Source organism: Haliotis asinina, chromosome 16 (genome assembly GCF_037392515.1).
Source record: "Haliotis asinina isolate JCU_RB_2024 chromosome 16, JCU_Hal_asi_v2, whole genome shotgun sequence".
Lineage (NCBI taxonomy): Eukaryota > Metazoa > Mollusca > Gastropoda > Lepetellida > Haliotidae > Haliotis > Haliotis asinina.
In genome coordinates, this window is record NC_090295.1 from 39402104 (window position 1) to 39422774 (window position 20671).

The window sequence follows — 20671 nt, forward strand, 5'->3', positions numbered from 1 at the left end:
CAGCTCACATTGACAGAAAGAGCCCCACCACCCACCCACCCCCACCCCCCCCACCCCCCCACCCCCCCACCCCCCTCCTTTCATGGCAGTGAAAATGAATAAAACTGAGTATAGAGCAGTAATTAAGTTTTTAGTTCTTGAAGGAAACTCGGCGAAGAACATTGAAGAAAGGCTTTCAGCAGTTTGTGGGAAGTCTTCCCCTTCATCCGCTACCATCAAACGATGGGTCAATGAATTTAAGCATGGTGGAGAGAGTCTTGAAGATGACCCCCGTCCAGGTCGCCCAACAACAAGCACTAGTCAGGAAAACATTGACAGAGTGCATAGACTGCTACCATCCGCTACCATCAAACGATGGGTCAATGAATTTAAGCATGGTAGAGAGAGTCTTGAAGATGACCCCCGTCCAGGTCGCCCAACAACAAGCACTGGTCAGGAATACATAGATTGGAAAATCGTCGAATCACACTCCACGAGTTAGAGGAGATCACAGGCATTTCACACGGATCCATCGAGACAATTCTTCATGAACATCTCGTCATGTCTAAGGTGTGCGCAAGATGGGTGCCAAGAATGCTTACAGATGAAATGAAGCAAACAAGGGTCACCATAAGCAACTCCATGCTAACCAGATACAACAAGAATCCAGAAGATTTTCACTTTAGGCTAGTAACCTGTGATGAAACCTGGATCCAGTTTTCTGGGATAGCAAAAGCGTCATCCACATGGATTACTTACCAAAAGGAAGAACAATGAATTGGGAATATTACGCTAACTTGTTGAGGCAAGTGCGACAGTCAGTCAAGGAGAAGCGCCGGGGCAAGATCAGACATGGTATCCTTCTACATCAAGACAATGCTCCAGTACACACCTCTCACGTTGCAGCCGCTGCTGTCCAGGAATGCGGGTACGAAATCTTGCCGCATCCCCCCTACTCTCCAGACCTGGCACCAAGTGATTACCATCTGTTCCCAAATCTCATGAAACACTTACGTGGTCGTAGATTTCAGGATGATAATGAGCTTATTGCTGCTACTGAGGCTTGGTTTGAGGACCAAAATGGCGCCTTCTACAGAGATGGCATCAGCGACTGGCAGAAAAGATGGAACAAGTGTCTTGACTCACGAAGGGACTATGTTGAAAAATAAATGTGGTTCATACCAATATTTTGTGTTTTTCTATGCAAGACTCAAAACTTATTGACATCCCCTTATTAACGTATCACTGATGAATGTAACAGAAAGTTTGTGTCTCTGATATTATTGCGTTAACCGATGGTCTGGTTGCCATCTATGCATGGATATTTTATTACAAGAGCACAGGGAAATTCATAAATGACAAAACTTGCCCATTTAACTTACAAATTATCTAAAGTGTTAAAATTATAAATAGGCTTTGGGTATTTCAACAATTGCGCTTTTGCCGCAGAATTCCTGCATTGTACACGGCAGATGAAGCAGAATCGATCTGTATTCAACAAATCAGTGAAAAGCTCGTGTCACTGTACCTTTTGATCCATCGAGCACTTGAATATGTTTGGATGCCGTTATACAAAATAGTCTTAGGACTAAGGTGATCGGAAAAAAACATACTTTAACATAGAGCACTTAGTCTTAGTTCCGAGGTTGTTTTGTATAACGGTTGTGGATCCTTCAGTTGCACGGATGGAGTACTGCGGTGTTAGGTGATACAATTCATATTAACCTTTCTTGCAAAACAAAATGGGTCATAACAGACAATATGTCATAACGGAAAATGTGTCAAAACTTTCAATGTGTCATAACAATGTGTCCAAATAGAAAATGTGTCAAAACAGGCTCTGTGTCAAAACAATCAAAACAATGTGTCATACCAGACAATGTGTCAAAACAAACAGCGTGTCATAACAGACAATGTGTCGTAACGAACGGTGTGTCATATGAGGCATTGGGTCATAAATCGACAATGTGTCTTAACATACAATGTGTCATAACAAACGTGTCATAACAGCGTTTTATAGTAATGTGCTTTTACAGACAATGTATCAATGTGACATAGTAGTCAACGTGTCATAACAGACGTTTCACAATAGGCGTATTATAACAGACCTTTCACAATAGGCGTATTATAAAAGACGTTTCACAAAAGACAACGTGATATGACAGACGTTTCGTGATCATGCGTCACAACAGACAACGTGATATGACAGACGTTTCATAACCATGCGTCACAACAGACAACGTGATATGACAGACGTTTCATAACAATGCGTCACAACGGACCACATGTCACAACAGGCAATATGTAATACTAGACACTGCTAGGGCGCCTAACGCATCATAAAATAATTTGTAATTCCGTCAGGATACAGCAGCGGTAAGACATGTTCCACTGCTCTATATTTTGTGTTTTGTCCAAGAGCAAACGTTGGTTGAACATCCAGGAACATAAGGTCATTGTTAAAAAAACAATGTTAATAGTCTGGTTCCAGCCGCTAAGCGTGCTAAGTACTGTCCTCGGCTTACTCTTGAAGCCTGCAGGTACACCTGTTTCCATAGTGATCTCAGATTAAATATTATCAGTAGCCTACTATTGTACTGTCACTAACAGGGCATGAATGTTGAAAAGAGATACATATCTTAGTATTTTACGTGCAAATATTCTACAAACAAAAAAGTGCAGGAACACCCCAAAATTTGATAGCCATATAAAGATTTAAAAGTATTGAGGTCATATATACCCTAAGGTAAATGCAACTTTTTGTGTCCTTAATGGGCACTTTAAACATGTTAGAACTGTGTGAAGTAACTGATTCAAAATTCGTTGCGTTTGTGTGAACGAAACTTTGTCAAAAACAGCGAAAAACAAGGGTGCTGAAACACAGCTGCAGCGTGTTTGATTCTATGCACCAAACACAACAGCCTAGGGCACATGGAAGACAGACTACCTATGCAGCTGAGTGAGTGAGTGAGTGAGTGACACCAAGCAAAGGGACACAATGTCCACCTACTTGTAAGTAAAACCTCAACACGAAGTTTTTTATCAATTCTATTCGCTTTCAGGCTAACGGTGTTGACAGCATGACGGAGTCGCCATGTAACGTCAGCAACACATGTGACGAGGACCTCTACGTCGGCGACGTCATCAGCACAGCAGGACTCGGTGCAGCGGTGACATACTTTACCTTAGTTTTTCTAATATCACTGCTCTGTAACGGCACAATCTGCGTGGTGTTCTACAAGAGGCCTCAGCTCCTGACAGTGTCCAACAGTTTTGTGCTGAACCTCACCTGTTGTGAACTTGGTAAGATCTATCAGAAAAATATTCGTTGTTTCAATAAGACGTGATTACTCCAAAATACGACCTATTGAAGCAATATACCGGAACCCATTTTCTTCTAAAATATCGGTATGAAAGAGCGGACGTTACAGAACAGCAGCTTGATTTCTATTTAAAGAAAATGAACGTCAGGGTCCAGTTTCAAATGGAAATGAGAAAAGGAGAGTAGATCCCCTGAGGTTCGAACCTTGTGAATCAGACGTTAACAAACGCTGCGCCTACAAGCCGACTGTTTTCAGTCTTCGTCTGTCAGCACAGTTTACATGATTGTGGAAATCTGCAAAATGGCGGATCGGTTAGCACACATTTTTAGAAGTGCCCAAAACCTATCGGAGATAGCTGTTAGGTAATTATAACGCCCATTGATTAACGCAAACTTACGAGCTGCGGTGGTTTTGTAACGGGGTAGTCTGACTTATGCTGGTTCTTGGTCTGCCCACGTCATACCTGTGGTCGGAGACTTTTAATATGTCGGACTCACTCACTCACTCACTCACTCACTCACTCACTCACTCACTCACTCAGCAATGGCAAATAAATCCATGTGCAACACCGGGGAGTTGTCCGCAGCATGGATCTGACATTCCGTCAATATTTTATAGTAATGATTTTAAATTAAGTGTCTCTCAAAATGTCAACCATGAACGCATCCGTGATCACAACTTTTCCGGGAGGTTGAACATTTAAAGCATTTCAAAGGGGTCATTTTTCATCAAAGCTGATATTACATGAATTAAAATTCAAACCATGTTATAATTAACTGGAGTGTTCTTTACTGAAGATAAAAAAGCAAAAACCAGCCGTCACTGCTGATATATGACTGATGCCAGTTTACGTGCGATAATTGCTGTGTACTAAACTATCCGGCGATGACTGCAATATACTTGACGGAAGGGCCATAAAAGCCTTATACTAAACGACCGAGCGATAACTGCTATATACTAAACGATCGCGTGATAACTGCTACACACTAAATGGCGGGCGATAACTGCTATGTACTAAACGGTCGGCGATACCTGCTATATACTAAACGATTGCGAGCTAACTGCTATATACTAGACGGTCGACGATAACTGCTATATACTAACCGATCGCGAGCTAACTGCTATACTAGACGGTCGGCGATAACAGCTATATACTAAATGATCGCGAGCTAACTGCCATATACTAAACGGCCGGAGATAACAACTGTATACAAGATGGCCCGGTGATAACAGCTCCATGCTAAACCGTCGGGCGTAACAGTTCTATGCTAAACGTCCTGTCACTAACTGGGCGTGCTCTTGTACTCCAAGCTACGACAAGCAAGCTGTCGCTGTACAAGTACTCCCTTGATCAGCAACAAGGCATTTTGTGGGTTTCCTGAGGTTGCTAGAACACACATCAATAAGAAATGATATGAGGCGGGTGTGGCGTGCACGAATATGTGGCTTTGCCGTCTCACAATCCACACTGGCTGCACTGTATCGTAGTACAGGAAATGGGTCTATTATTAAAACATAATTATTTCATTACTACCGACATGAGATCAAAGAGATAAGAACACGCAAACAGATTTTAATTACAGCTGTCAACGAGGGTTCCACCGCTACATCCGTGCAGTCACTGTCTCCACTGTCTCCAAGGCAAATACCATTACGTCCAGTGGACAGTCCCTCGTGGAAATGAATCAACAACTTCGGTCCAACACAATACGCTTCACACTGTATGTCGTATATATCAGGAACCGTGAACGTTCCTGGGTAGAACAGGCCTTCAGCAACCCATGCTTGCCATAACAGGCGACTATGCTTGTCGTAAACGGCGACTAATGGGATCGGGTGGTCAGGCTCGCTGACTTGGTTGACACATGTCATCGGTTCCCAATTCCGCAGATCGATGCTCATGTTGTGGATCACTGGACTGTCGGGTCCAGACTCGATTATTTACAGACCGACGTCACCATATAGCTGGAATACTGCTGAGTGTGGCGTAAAACTAAACTCACTCACTCACTCATATATATCAGGCTCCCTGACGTGGTTGACACACCCTATCACCGAATCCCAACTGCCTAGATCGATGCTCATCCTGTTGATCATCGGATTGTCTGGTCCATCGTGGATTATTTACACACCGCCGAGATACATGTGGAATATTGCTGAGCGCAGCGTCAAACATAAAAAGAACCTACCAGCATTTCAAGCCCGAGGGGCGGCCACGGTACTGAGAAATCTAACACAAAATCGATTTGGGATTCGAACCCACGATAATGGTTTTCTAGCACATCTAAGGGACGTAACTGCACACAGGGAAACGGGCCACCGGAAACAACAGCTTCCTAAAATGATCGTCTAGAACATGCAAAGTTTGTACTGACTGGGTTCACCGAAATTGAATTTGCGTTCTTTTTACAATGCTGTAATTGGTTGTGTTATATCCGTAAAAACCATGTATTCACTGTCTCCGTGGCATCCGGTATTGTTTGACTGAGGAAGAACGTATTTATAGTCCAGCTGGAGAGAGCATTAGTTATAATGCTTGATTCGGTGTACACAGTGTGGACGAGAGTGCTCCGTGTTTATCAGCTGGCGACATGTTGCTAACACCAGTGTTTACACTTTCTTAAGTGATTAGTTAACTCATGTCGATTATGTATTGGATGTTATCGATATTCGTTCATCCTTAGCTAATCGATCAATCAAACTGTCACCTCATTCACATTCTCAAATGACCAAATTGACTGCATCAGAAGTACAACCTTCCCTGAAATCTTATCGGATGCGGGTTTTTTGTTTTGTTTGTTTTTGTTTGTTTTGTTGGGGTTTTTTTGGGGGGGGAAGGGGGGTGGGGGTGGGTTTGTTGTTAAGCTTCATTTATGCTCATACTCGTAAAACACGCAACAGACCGAAGTGGTTCAGTAATATTTCAGTTATAAAAAATATTAGAGCCTTAACCCAACACACGGTATGACAGATTAATATGGTGATGGAATACAAGGTCTTAAATGTACACTAATGTCACGAAACAGGTCTTCGCAATATCTAAAATGAAACATAATCAGGAGGAACTGGGATTCGAACTCACGTTTTTTTACATTGTTTACCTCACGGAGGTGACTGAGAACACTGAATAACAACGCCTTAGACCTCCGCCATATAATGGAATACTGCTGAGTGCAGCAACAAACAAACAAACACACAAAACCCCGAACCTTAGACCTATGGACTTCTGTGAGCTCTTTGTATTGTTAGACTGAATGTGATTCAATTAATTATTCAACTATGTTGTCTGATCTTTTTTTCTCTTTTCTTCAGGTCTGTCGATTTTGATTATGCCGTTCCTGATGTTGTCCCTTGTCTCACAAAAGTGGGTCATGGGCGACCTCTGGTGTCGAATTCAGGCGTATCTTCTGACGGTGCTCGTCATCGCCCTACAGTACTCCCTCCTGATCATCTCCGTGGACCGCAACTACGCCATCGTCAACTCCCTCCGCTACCCCTACGTCTTCTCTCCCCGTCTCGGCAACCTCCTCATTGCCCTCACCTGGTTACTAGGCTTGGCATTCGGCATGCCGCCATTGTTTACATCCGGGGAACTCTCCTACCAGCATACCCAGTTCGTGTGTGGAAATACCTGGGAGTCTGAGAGCAAATACAGTATAGTCTTTATTCTAGCTGCATTCCTATTACCGTTTCTTGTTCAGACGTGCTGTTATTTGAGCATTTTTAAAGCAGCAATGAAACACACTAAAGTAGCGAACAGGATTTATCCATCTGTTGGAAGCACAAGCACCACCCAGGATATCTCCATGGTGGCCACTATAGAAATTGACGATGTCACATCTCGTGTGCCGAGATCTCGGAGGACAGAGTGTAAGGCGGTAAAAACAATTCTTATCATTTACGGATCTTATGTTATTTCATGGACTTTTTTCATCATTGCCGGTCTGATGAAAGCATTTGGCGGGAAAACGTCTGCCTACATGGACATGACCGGAATTTGTCTCGTGTTCCTGTCATGCGCAATTAACCCTGTTATATACGCCTTCATGAACAGACTTACCCGTAACGAGATATGGAAATACTTCTCACGTTCAGGTCAAAGGTTCACGGGTCGAGAAGCAACGGTGATGGAAAGCGAGGAATTTTACTCGACGACTCTCACCACCAACTTCTCATCAAGTCGCCATACATCCGGGACGTTTGTACCCGTCTCTAGAGGGCGCTCTAACAGCATCAAAGTGGCATGTGCCAGACATGGAGACATGCTTACGATTCACGAAGTCTCCGAAACAGACGATGAACTAATAACAAATTGTGCTTTAAGCGAAACCTCAGAAGTACAGCCCAAATCGACCGCTACTCAATTAGAAACACACAACTCTAACGAAGTGATACTTCGACCATCCAATTTCAGGAAAATGTCTTTCAGACGTTGCCATAGTAATGATGATATGTCAAGAACAGTTTACAAAAATGTCAATGGGAAACTAGTTCCAACATTGAAGAGACAAAATAATAACATTCCGACGGCTTCTCACTCAAAAGACCAACAAAAGGTGTTCATGAGATCTCAGTCATTTGTTAGTGGTCTTTCAGGAAACGGTTTGCAGGATGCTCTCAAGAAGACGATAAAACTGCGGGCGGCTTTAACAATTGGTATTGGCGACAATGTGTTAACCAGTGGCAAGAGACCTGGGGAGGGCGTCACAGGTCGCCGACAGCGAAATGTCATATCGTCATTGGCGTCAGTTGACGAACTCCTGTGATGTTAATGAACTCGTGTTTTGTTCTTGAAATTATTAAAATTATGTATGTGAAGATTTATACTTTCACTGACTGAAGGAAACCCAGATCCATTTGACATGACGTTACCTTTCGTTTAAATTTCAAACATTAGTCGTCTTTCATACACCCGTGAACATCCGGGTAAGGATTGTTTGGTAGCGGTACATGTGCTACACACTGACATTGTGTCTCTGTGGTGTACTTGATCTTGTGCCTGGCCTCGTCGATTTCGTTGACAAATGTTCAAGACAATACCAGTTGGTTTTTGAAGGTCTTTCACATTTTAAAGGATTTAAAAGAGGATGTGTTTCCGGACAAGTACAAATAGGAACATGCGCTCAAACACGCGTAATGCAATAAATCTACAGCAACAATAAAGCATCAATTGACGGTAAACTCTATCTCATCTCACCCCACCCCCACCCCACCCCACCTCACCTCGCCTCGCCTCGCCTCGCCTCGCCTCACCTCACCCCACCTCACCCCTTTTGAGCTTTATTGAGCAGGGCCTAGATTTTGTAACTGTCTCGTAACGATATGAAAGTCGTATATGTGCCATACATTACATAGTCGTTTTAAAAGTGTGTGTGGTAGGGGAGGGGGATATTTTTCAACGTTACCTACGGAAATTGTGTTTTATTCTGGTTTGGTCCCTAAAAACAATTTCCAGCTCATTAAAGTATAAGCGCTGCGCCACCTCAACCACCCCCACCTCCCAACCCCTAAAAGGCAGCAGCAGCTGCTATCTCCACCCCCACGCCTATGCATCAACATTAACATACGACTAACTTATTGCTAACAGAGCTTCGAAACTGTAGGCCCAGGTCGCCATGAATTGGAACACTGATGACACAGGTGCTCCCTCAGACACTGGCCCTATCACAATATTTGTCTTCAATAAATTAATGGCGTGTCGGACGCCTGTGAAAGACAATCAGTTTGGGAGTTTTACAAACAACGCGGTGGAATGGTGTCCTCAGGCGACATACACGTCAGCCTGCAAGTGCAGGCGCGTATGTAACGTCGTTTACATAGACTGGGTGCAGTGCATTGTTCAGTTAGACTGCATTGGAAAAGGAACTTTTTGATTCGTTAACGCAAGTTGCCAGATCAGTTATATGATAACCGGACGAGCGAGCTTCTTTTTCTGCTATGTTACCATATACCACTGAACGTGTTGGGTTTATTAAGCGTAGACTCGCTCACTCTCACTCACCATTGCTGCCCCAATGCTAATGCCATTGCTAGAACAAGCCATGAACACTATTACAGTTATAGAAATGGGCCCTTATTCTCGAAACGTTCGTAGCCCTAAGAATTCTTAACTTTGATCGTAGCCAATGTTAAGTATGGGCTTGAGACGTTCGTAGGGCTACGAACGTTTTGAGAATAGCTAGCCTGGGCCCTTATTCTCGAAACGTTAGTAGCCCTAAGAATTCTTAACTTTGATCGTAGCCAATGTTAAGTATGGGCTTGAGACGTTCGTAGGGCTACGAACGTTTTGAGAATAGCTGGCCTGCACGTCAGCATTACGTTACTCTGCCTGTACCACCTGTATCTAGGACCACAAGTTCAGGTTTTTCAGCTGACCTTTTTACAACATCATGACGTACCACTCGTTCAAGTCGCTCAAGGGGACGGTGGGGTAGCCTAGTGGTTAAAGCGTTCCCTCATCACGCCGAAGACTCGTGTTCGAATGTGTGAAGTCCATTTGTGGTGTCCCCTCCCGTGATATTGCTGGAATATTGCTAAAAGCGTCTTGAAACTAAACTCACTCACTCGCTCAAGGAATCGTTTTTCACTTAAAGCATTTTAACTCCTCCAGCCAGGTTGAATGTACCTAGTGACACTGTAAGGGATAGTTATTCGTAGATTATGTTCAGCACAATAATTTGATATGAAGCAACCCCATTTTGCGAATGTTTAGTTTTGCGATCTGATTTTATTCGGATTTTTACTTATTTTCATGCACTGTCTTACGTAGACGGTGTCATTATTGGCATGGTGCGTGCGTGCGTGCGTACGTGTGTGTGAGAGAGAGATAATAATTCATATATCCTGACTTTGACAGCAGAGATCATCCAGAAGTCTGGATTGAGTGAGCGAGTTTAGTTTTACGCCACACTCAGCAATATTCCAGCTATATGGCGGCGGTCTGTAAATAATCGAGCCTGGACCAGACAATCCAGTGATCAACAGCATGAACATCGACCTACGCATTTGGGAACCGGTGACATGTGTCGACCAAATCAACTTGCCTGTCCACCCGATCCCGTTAGTCGCCTCTTACGACATACACGGGTTGCTGAACATTAATTATAACCCGGATCTTCATGGGTCTGCAGTTCTTGGCAATGTTCCAACTATTTGAGCGCGGTCTGTAAATAATGACATATTGATCATACCATCCTGTGATTGATGGTCCCAACCCCAACACACCCCCAACACCCCACCCCACCCCACCCCATCAGTTGGGAACCAACTTGAACCCAAAGTCCCAACGGGGTGTCCCGCAAAACATTCTGACCTTCTGTAAAATCAAATAACTGGCTACAAGGACAACCAATTTAAGAATAATTACAGTCACATAAATACTGATCAGCACAAACAAATGTCCGCTATGATTACAGGAAACAATAAATTCAACACAATGACGACATCACGTTCCAGAGAAGAACAGATAATCATATCCATAAATAACAAACATCTGCTGACACTACTTGCAGACTCTTTCAGTTTTGCACCTTGAGAGGAAGAGGCTATGTGATAAATCAGTGCGCAGAGCAGGCTGCATGAGTTGAATTTGTTAAAAGGGAATGGTTTACAAGCAGGACATGTTGAACAAGGGAACACTCTGGCGCCTTGAGCATATACTATTTGTGTGGATACACTGACTGTCTATATATCCATCAAAACAGTGTCCACGGTTGTGACTCTACCTTAAGGTGTGTTTATGAACTGCTATTAATAATGAGGGAGGATATCACGTGTAGGCGGATATCACGTGCCCGCCTAAAAAAAAGTGGGCGTGTCCTGCCTCACCGGTGTTAACCATCTAACACACACACACGAGGAAGTAAATTGCTTGCCAAAACAAAACATGTCCACAAGTTCAAATATGAAACTGTTTCGGACATCATTTTAAGTTCTAGTGAATCCGATCTTGATTTTTTTTTCAACATTGCTACTATAAACTGTTTGAAGGCTCGTCAAAAGAATTGAATATGGTAACCTTGACCAAACAAGTTTTGGTCCAAAGATCACGACTCATTTAAATCCTAAATCGCTTCCTGTCAAAAGCAGCCGTGATAGCGACAAAGATGGAAACGTACTTGCGATTGTTCCATCTCCTGTCTGTAACTGAATTGTCTGTAAATGTACTTTATATTCTAATATCAGACAACTGTTTCAAAACATTAACAGAATTTGTAGCAATAGAGTACCAGCAAACCTACACTTATTATTAAATGGCAGTGCAGATCTTCCGTACCCGTGATAATATCCAGATTTTTAAAGAAGTTCAAAAATATATATTAAAATCTAAAAGGTTCAGTGATTGGATATAATGTTACTCATGTAAGGAAATGATGTATTCCCTATAATTATTTGTTTTATATGGCTTATTCTCCTTTTGTATATATCTTTCTATTCCTGTACATAGTTTGTTTCACTTCATGCATGTAAGCATTGTACAATGTATATAGGAGAGGGTTTCACTAAGTTGGGATAAATTGTACCCAATCCATTCTCTGGAATAAATATGTTTAAAAGAAAAGAAAACTGAATTGGTGTGAGTGCACACAATGATTCACCTGGAATACATGCTGCAACACATCAACATCCTGGAATTCTCTCAATAAATATTCACATTGCTAACCTGTTATTTGCTTCATGCCTGTTTGCATGTGCGAGTCCCTGCGTGTTAACTTCTTGTATGACCTACCTGGGCATCAAAGCACGTTCTGCCCTCCAGGCAGACACCTTATCCACTGTACCATGAAGTCTGACAAATTGATTCACATAATCCACTTTCAAACTGCTGTATCCTGGCCACCGACAATCCTGGACATGAGCCAGTTGGCGCAGCAGTTTGGACAGATAATCCACAAGGGGAGTGAGTGAGTGAGTGAGTGAGTGAGTGAGTGAGTGAGTGAGTGAGTGAGTGAGTGAGTGAGTGAGTGAGTGAGTGAGTGAGTGAGTGAGTGAGTGAGTGAGTGAGTGAGTGAGTGAGTGAGTGAGTGAGTGAGTGAGTGAGTGAGTGAGTGAGTGAGTGAGTGAGTGAGTGAGTGAGTGAGTGAGTGAGTGAGTGAGTGAGTGAGTGAGTGAGTGAGTGAGTGAGTGAGTGAGTGAGTGAGTGAGTGAGTGAGTGAGTGAGTGAGTGAGTGAGTGAGTGAGTGAGTGAGTGAGTGAGTGAGAGAGAGAGAGAGAGAGTGAGTGAGTGAGTGAGTGAGTGAGTGAGTGAGTGAGTGAGTGAGTTGTAATATCATGGGAAAGAGGCCAAATCAGGAATCAAACCCAGGTCTTCAGCATGACAAGTGAAACTTTAACATCTAGGCTACCCCACTGATCCAACAGGGTATAACCAACCATGTCATCACGCCCAGACTAAACACACACAATCATTATCAATGGTTTATCATGTTTTATTTGTCAGTATTACCTAAGTAGCCAATAACAATTATACATAACATGACATGCAGTAAGGCTATGTACAAAGGATGAACATGACAGATGAAGAAACCATATGAAAATATGCAAATGATACTCTACAGTTGCCAATCGTTTCACTGACAACAATAAACATATGGACAAAAATATATGGACAAAGTCCCAAGTGGAGGAAGGATAATGACAGATGCACACCCGCACACTGAGTTCCTTGAAATTGTAGCTCCAAAAAGCCATCAGACTAATTGCTGAATGTTTGGAAACAAATGTCAAAAACAGTGTTCAGATTTTTGTGTATATCCATTGAAGGACACAAAACTTAATGGTGTCCACAACAAGTTGACACACAACCATCAATCTCACCAACTTCAAATCTATGAAAATGGCTGTTGTTTGGGCAGGTTTCAGTTCTGGTCTGTTTTACCCGTTTATTGTAAACACTGATGTTGCCCCATTTCTTGGTCAATCAAGAGTTACTTTATTTCACAATGTCATTAAATCCAATCTTTTACCTCTATATGACGTCCCCCTGCATGAACATGTAACAAAATCTGTAGTTCTGGTGAACCACTTATCAGCAACCTTGCTATCAGAGAGACACGTCTGATTTCTTTAACTCGGAAATGACTTAACACACACTGTCATACTGTGAATGAGTAATACTTGTGATAAGCTTCTCTTGTACTGCACCTGTCTCAACTTGAAATCTACACAAAACAATTGAGGCATTTCCATTGGAAAAAAAAAGTGTGAAGCAAACATGAGACATTGAAACAACATTAAGAAACATAAGCCTGCAGGTTACTCTAACCGTGATAGTCCTCACAAGGACACTGGTACCTGAAGAGTTACCTCCCTTCACTTGCCCTCATGCTCAGCATTTCAAAAATAAAAAATGGTTCATATTTGTTAACAGCTGAGCTGGACAGCTGGGAAAAATTGACAGAAATGACAAATGGGCTCACCTCCTGTTACTTTATGAAGTGGACAGAGCAATAAAACCCTATAAGACACAATCACTCTGATTTTGTTGAACGATGATGAGATACTTTCGGCAAACAGCTGCAGGTGTTGCTTGGTACTACCGGTGAATTGCTGGTACTAGCATGACTTAAAGGACACAAACAGGGAGACTGCACGTTTCTTCATGGAACAGTATTACATTCAGCACCTTTGTGCAATGTACTAGTCCCAGGTATTTGCCTTATTGCGACATTGTTGGTAGGAGCTGTTTTGACAACATAGATAGATTTCCCTCGAAGTCTCAGGTGTGCTGGTCTAACACATTCTCCATCCTCAATATCTACAGGGTATACGTTCTGATGAATCCCCACTATACCCTGGATGCATCTACGGCTTGGCCAAAATTTTATTGCCTCCCTTTGCTGGCTCCACATTCTCACAGCAGCCAATCAGCTAAGTTGCCGTTACAACTGAACTTGCCAGTCTTAACAAAGATAGCGGTCGCGGCTGCGAAGGTTTGTTTGCAGTGCGACTCACATTTTGTGGAAATCGTAGAGATCAAATCATACATTGATAGGTCCGAAAGTTATAAAAAAATACTTGCAAGAACTCCTTCTGCCTTTTTCAGAGAACCTGTGCACAGCTCATGTTGCTAACTTTAATTGGTTAGATAAATTAAAAAGCGAAAGTGAGTTGTGATTGGTTTGCTCAAGTTCTCAGGATATACACTTGATTGGATAAAACGCCAGCCAAGGGAGACAATAATATTTAGGAGTAGATGCATCCAGGGTAAAGTGGAGACTTATTGTAAAGTATCAAGGATGGAGGCATGGATAGGATGCCTAGACATCTAGAAACAAAATCAAAAACCCACGACAAGTTTCCGGCATGACTTAGCCACTGTACAGCTACTGGAGACACGTACCAGCAATACTGAGCCAAACTACAGAACCCTGCCAGTTATTTTCAGACACATGACATAATTTCCATAGACTTACACGTTAATTTACTGTAGCTTAAGTAAATTTCAGGGATGTAATTTTCATAAGATCCATGCCTAATTTTGCGTATTTGTGAGGAATCATCTTACCTACGATGTCAAAATTTCTGTTTATTTTCAATTGCTATATTTATTGAGTGGCAACAATTTAATCAAAATATGTACAGTGTGTTGAATTCTTTAACATGGTGGCCTATAGGATTCTGCATTGTGGAACCATACACAAGTTGATATATGTGATGTTATTAATTAAATTGTGGTTGGAAAATTGAACTGAAATGATGTGTGCAGGACAGAGATGATTTCACATTTGCCTGACAAATTTTACAAAGATCCATCCTCAACTCACTTAATGAAAGCTATTTATGCTGTACTGAAATAACATGCAAGTCTATGGAAATTACATCAAGTGTCCGAATGTAACTGGCACAGGTCTGTACCAAATCTAGTCCTAAACTGCCCTACCTTCAGCTACCTGAACATTAAATTTCACATGACAGATGAACTTACAACTCTTGTGTATTCAGTTGCCATGGTAACAGTAATAGCATCTCACCAGTACATCAAGTTACCATGGAAGCAAAAACTACAACCATCATGATGTTACATTTCACGAGAGCAACTAATCACCAGCATGGAATAAACCACTCAAATTTTTTTAGAAGTGTTCGATTGTTTCATATTACTAAGGTGGATATGTCATGGTAGGTAGTCATATGAAAAAATCCAGTGCCTCTATGCTTCATTTGAATAGTTTAACATTCAAGATGACATGATAGTAACAGAAATATCGCCCAATAAATAATATGGCTTTGATTCCCAGTTCAATTATATAGTCCTAACCACAATAATATCCAGGGTCTACTTTCCAGTAAATCTCAACTAGTGCCCTTGATGCATCTACAGCTCAGCCTGATAATTGTATTACTTTTCTTTGTTGGCTCCGCCTCCTCACTGTAGCCAATCAGATAAGCTGTTACAACCAAGCTTGCCAGCCTCAGCAAAGATGGCAGCCATAGCAATAAAGCTTTGCTCACTGTGCAAGTCAGATTCAGGGAATACAGTTAAGATAGAAGCCTTGTGATTAGTACACTCAAATTTCCACTGTAGACATGTTTCTGGATTAAATTGAAAAAGCCAGGGGAAGTAATACAATTATCAGGCCAAGCTGTAGATCTATCCTGTGTACTTGTGGCGATTTATGGTAACAAATACTCTGGAGGTTATCGAGAATGGTATAGTCCCATTTGAAATGTACCGTGGATGATGCAATGGTATTTCCCTGAACATAGACTAGCGGATACTCATATGTCACTTAACCTTTGGCACCAAACCCCTTAATATATACAATCACCCCAGGTTATAACAGATACCTAATTCACTGTTTAAACTGTCAGTTATCCATTTCATGATTCAAAACATCTCAATTTCTGGTTTCAAATAGGTACAAAATTATAGTGGTACTCAAATAGGTACACGATTATAGTGGTACTCACATTGCCTCTAAAAATTTATCTTCAAATTGACATATAAATCATCAGGATCATGATTAGTTTACCGAAACAGCATGAACAAAATATTTCTATCAAATATTTCTGAAAGAGTGCCTTTGATTTAACAAGTCTGCTTTCTTAAAGAGACGTGGTCATATCCCTGTTGGTAAAATGATCAGCACCTGGAAGAACCCAATAAATTTCAGAATGTTCCCCGAGCAATGACAACAGACACCAAGAATGAATTGGTCTTCAGTAGAAGTAGCATGGCTTCTTTACATTAATACCATACTCCGAAAGTGCAGGTGTCAGGTCCTCCATTGTCAAAATATGCTTCTTGTCCTGTGAAAAAAAAATGATAATTTCAGTGCCATGGTCTGTAGTGAGTGAGTGGGTTTAGTTTTATGTTGCTTTAAGCAATATCACGGCAGGGGTCCCAGGTCTTTGTGGTGATGAGTTAACACTTTAACCACTAGGCTACCCCACCTCCCTCCCATGGTCTGTAGTGAGTGAGTTTAGTTTTATGTTGCTTTTAGCACCATCATGGCAGGGGACCCTGGTCTTCGGGGTGATGAGTTAACACTTTAACCACTAGGCTACCCCACCCACCTCCCATGGGCTGTAGTGAGTGAGTTTAGTTTTATGTTGCTTTTAGCACCATCATGGCAGGGGACCCTGGTCTTCGGGGTGATGAGTTAACACTTTAACCACTAGGCTACCCCACCCACCTCCCATGGGCTGTAGTGAGTGAGTTTAGTTTTATGTTGCTTTTAGCACCATCACGGCAGGGAACAACGGTCTTTGGGGTGACGAATTAACACTTTAACCACTAGGCTATCCCCTCCCCCTCCCATAGGCTGCAGTGAGCGTGTTTAGTTTTATGCTGCTTTTAGTAACATCACGGCAGGGGACCCAGGTTTTTGGAGGTGAGGTGTTAAAACTTTAACCACTAAGCTATGCTACCACCCTCTCATGGGCTGTAACCATAAGAAGGCCAGACTCTGTAAACAGTGCAAGATACATAATAATGCTGCTCAGACCGGTACTTCAGTGATACTGCAGTGTGTTAGACTTACATGGAAGGAGAGCTCACAGTGACTCAAACAGTTGACTTAAATAACTTGATGAAGCCTATCAAGATTAGTTTGATGCTGCTAAACAAGATTGTGGATCAATCCAATATTTTCCATAATGACCATAGGATCCTGCACCCTCATAAGGGAAAAAACCCTTCATTTCAGACAACTGTTCTACCTGTGTCCTAATGTACTGGACTTTGGTCTAACATTATATATAGGATCACAGTATCATCAAGGAGAGAGGAGACAAGTGATGCACCTTTCCTTGTTTCTTCGAACTTTGGCCTGAAGCCCGCATCTTGCAATGTTGTAGAGCATCATTCGCGATGTCAGAAATGAACTTCTGTGCAGCCAATGAGATGAGACGAATTCTGAAACAAAAAGCATGGAACTTCTGTTTTCATACATTAGGACTACAGCTGAAGTTTGTTGTTCAAAACAGCATTCAGCAATAGTCCAGGGGCTAGATTTTCAAAGCTCTCTCAGTGCTCAGCTAGTTGTAAGTGCCGTACATTAACATTAACAAACAACTATCTTAGCGCAAAGAGAGCTTTGGCAATCATTTCTGGCAATCAGTGAATGGTATCTTGCTTGTCCATGGGCTACTAGATAATTTCCGCTTACAGTTTCAAACTGTAAATAAACTTGGTTTTAATTTTATGTCTGCTCAAAATGCAGCTATTAAATTTCACAATGACAATAAAGTTGAGTTATCTTTCTTTGCTATTTATCACTTCTCAATAAACAGTATACTCAACATTAACATCAAATACCATGTTGATTTATTCTTCCACAATGTCATCATCATCATCATGTCATACAAGTCTGGGCAAGTGGAAAATTAGTCCGGACAAGTTACTTTCTTAAAGTCACTTACCCTGAGGCAAGTGGCTTTTAAAAAATATCTTAAACCCCAAGTTTCATATTACTTGTTTGTGTATATGTATCATTCATATGCTCGTAATCCATCAGAGTGAGGTGATTCAGATATATCAAATGAAAAACCAGGAACATCCCGACACTTCTGCCGGAGAACTCAGTTTGTTTGATGACACTTTGAAGGACTTACTTTACCATGTTTACAATGGAAGGCGACCTGTGGAGGTCCAGGATAGAGTAGGTCTTCAGCAACCCATGTTTGCCATAAAATGTGACTATGCTTCTCACAAGAGGCGACTAACGGGATTGGGTGGTCAGACTCGCTGACTTGGCGGACACATGTAATCTGTTCCTAACTGTGCAGATCGATGCTCATGCTGTTGATCACTGGTCCAGGCTTGATTATTTACAGACCATTGCCATATAGCTGGAATATTGCTGAATGCGGCGTAAAACTAAACTCATTCACAACAGTGGGAGTCAGCAATGTTCCAGCTAAATGACAACAGCCTGCAAACATGGTTCACAACCTTGCAGATAAACAAGCATTTGTTGCTGGGGACATGTTCTCTGTGACAGTGTCATGTAACTGAGTCTAGACCAGACAATCTAGTGATTGATACAGTTACCAATCACACATGCCATCAGGGATAGCCCAATGCACCTAGTGAACTCTGACAGACAGCATAGGGTACAAATTCCAATCAGAATCTCTTTGAGTTGTAAATGAGGTGTAAATCATTATGTCCCCTGAGTACTCACATCCGTGGATCTGATGCCTCAAAGCCTGCTCTGCCTAGATAGAACCCAGTAACAGAGTCTGGTATCTGAAAAGCAAATAACCAACTATTAAGTAGTAACACAATACACAAGCTAACTCTTATTCAAAGAAGATTAGTTTATTCCATGTCACATACTTCAACATATAAATACACTTTGTTGACATGTTGTACTTGTTGAAAATATCCGGCCTGAGGGACACTACCCACTGAACTTGATTTTACTTTTTGTTTGAGCAATATCTACCAGCTTTTGTTTATATACTAAACCAAAACTTACAGTTATACAAGGTGACAGTAAATATTGACATGGTACCAAATGATTAACTCCATGAACATGTTTAATAACATGATAGACTTTCTCCTGAATATTTGTTCCACATTAATTTAATTAAGTTTTTCAAGTTATTAACAACCAACTTCATAACCAGTCTGTCTGTAAAGTCAGAGTGGAGTATGCAGGGTTGTCTGAGGTGCCACAAAATACTTTACAAGCTTACCTCCCTTATAGGATCAAGTTGGTTCTGAATTCCAGAATTATCCTAAATTATACAATAAAAGTCCTCATAGCCCTCATTGGTTTTATCAAAGTGTTAAATGTCTACCAAAATGTCTACAAAATGTTTACATTAATCATACTTGTAACAAGCATGTTCTATCATTGTTGGTTCACACTACGCTCACACAGTATTCCAGCTAAATAATTGAGTCTATGTACAAAACAATATTCCTGTATGTAACTAAAGTCAAATGTACACAAGACTGTATCTGCAGTGTACAAATTCAACTTTGCATGCTAAGGCAAGGAACTAAGTGCTTAGAATGTCACATAAAACCATTTACTGATCAAAAGGTGATTTGGTTACATAGAAAACATTCCATATGTAGACTGCAATCAATCTGTTCAATTTCTCATAGTCTGCATGTGCTTTCATATACCACAATGAAGCTTTTAATCTCATTTAGTAAATGTCCATCATGACGATTCACTAAATGGTGGTCAAAACCAGACTTAAACTGATCAAACATGTTTCTCAAAATTGAGTGTCGAAAAATGAAATATCAAACAGCTAAATTGAAAGAGGAATTTTATATATTTCACTCAGGAAGTTGGCAGAAAACTGTCCCTATTGTCGTGCAGTCGGAGACATTGCATTTTATCAGATCTGCATGAACCACAGGTATATATTTTGAAATGTTAGTTTTATTAACATGTCAAGAAGACCGTCTATTTGACCAGGCGAAAGTAATCTACTGCAATCATTATTAGCTTATAACTTACAGTTGGCGCATAATCTTCCAGCTGAAGCACAAAATCACTGAGCGGAATTCCTGCCGTTTTAACCTCTGGCGGAGGAGCCCCAGATCCCGGTTGAGACTGAGAACTCGTAGCTGAATTTTCATCCGTAGACATTTTGGATCAAGATAGATAACTCTTTCTAAAGGTTTAGGCGGTCGGATAATCTCGGGTTGTTACGTAGATATCCACCTCGGCTGCCTCTCCAGAGAGAAACAAGGTTGTTCCGATTGTGAAATGCGGTTACGGTCCTTCGTTTCTTTTGCCGAAAGAGGGCGTACAGGCGGTGCACATGTAAAATATACCCCGTGCAATATTCGTTTCCAATAATCGCGTTAAAAAGCCAAGCTAAGGTAGACATCAGTTAGTTACAGCAACTATTTCCTGATACTCTAATAAGTAGATTACAGTTTCGCCATCATGCAG

At 41.5% G+C, this 20671-nt stretch overlaps 2 protein-coding genes across 2 annotated transcripts; one reads left to right on the forward strand and one right to left on the reverse strand.

Moving 5' to 3' along the window:
- Positions 1-374: 374 nt before the first annotated feature.
- On the forward strand, positions 375-8068 carry LOC137267766 (probable G-protein coupled receptor 45). The gene is made up of 3 exons (XM_067802211.1): positions 375-431; positions 3042-3282; positions 6615-8068. Exons 1-3 carry the CDS (start codon positions 375-377, stop codon positions 8066-8068), a joined length of 1752 nt encoding a protein of 583 aa, XP_067658312.1.
- Positions 8069-12716: 4648 nt separating this feature from the next.
- Positions 12717-20392, reverse strand: LOC137268629 (transcription initiation factor TFIID subunit 10-like). Its single transcript, XM_067803205.1, has 4 exons — positions 20231-20392; positions 18932-18996; positions 17550-17661; positions 12717-16553 (listed from the first exon to the last, which is right to left on the reverse strand). Exons 1-4 carry the CDS (start codon positions 20360-20362, stop codon positions 16464-16466), a joined length of 399 nt encoding a protein of 132 aa, XP_067659306.1. The 5' UTR covers positions 20363-20392; the 3' UTR covers positions 12717-16463.
- Positions 20393-20671: the final 279 nt, after the last annotated feature.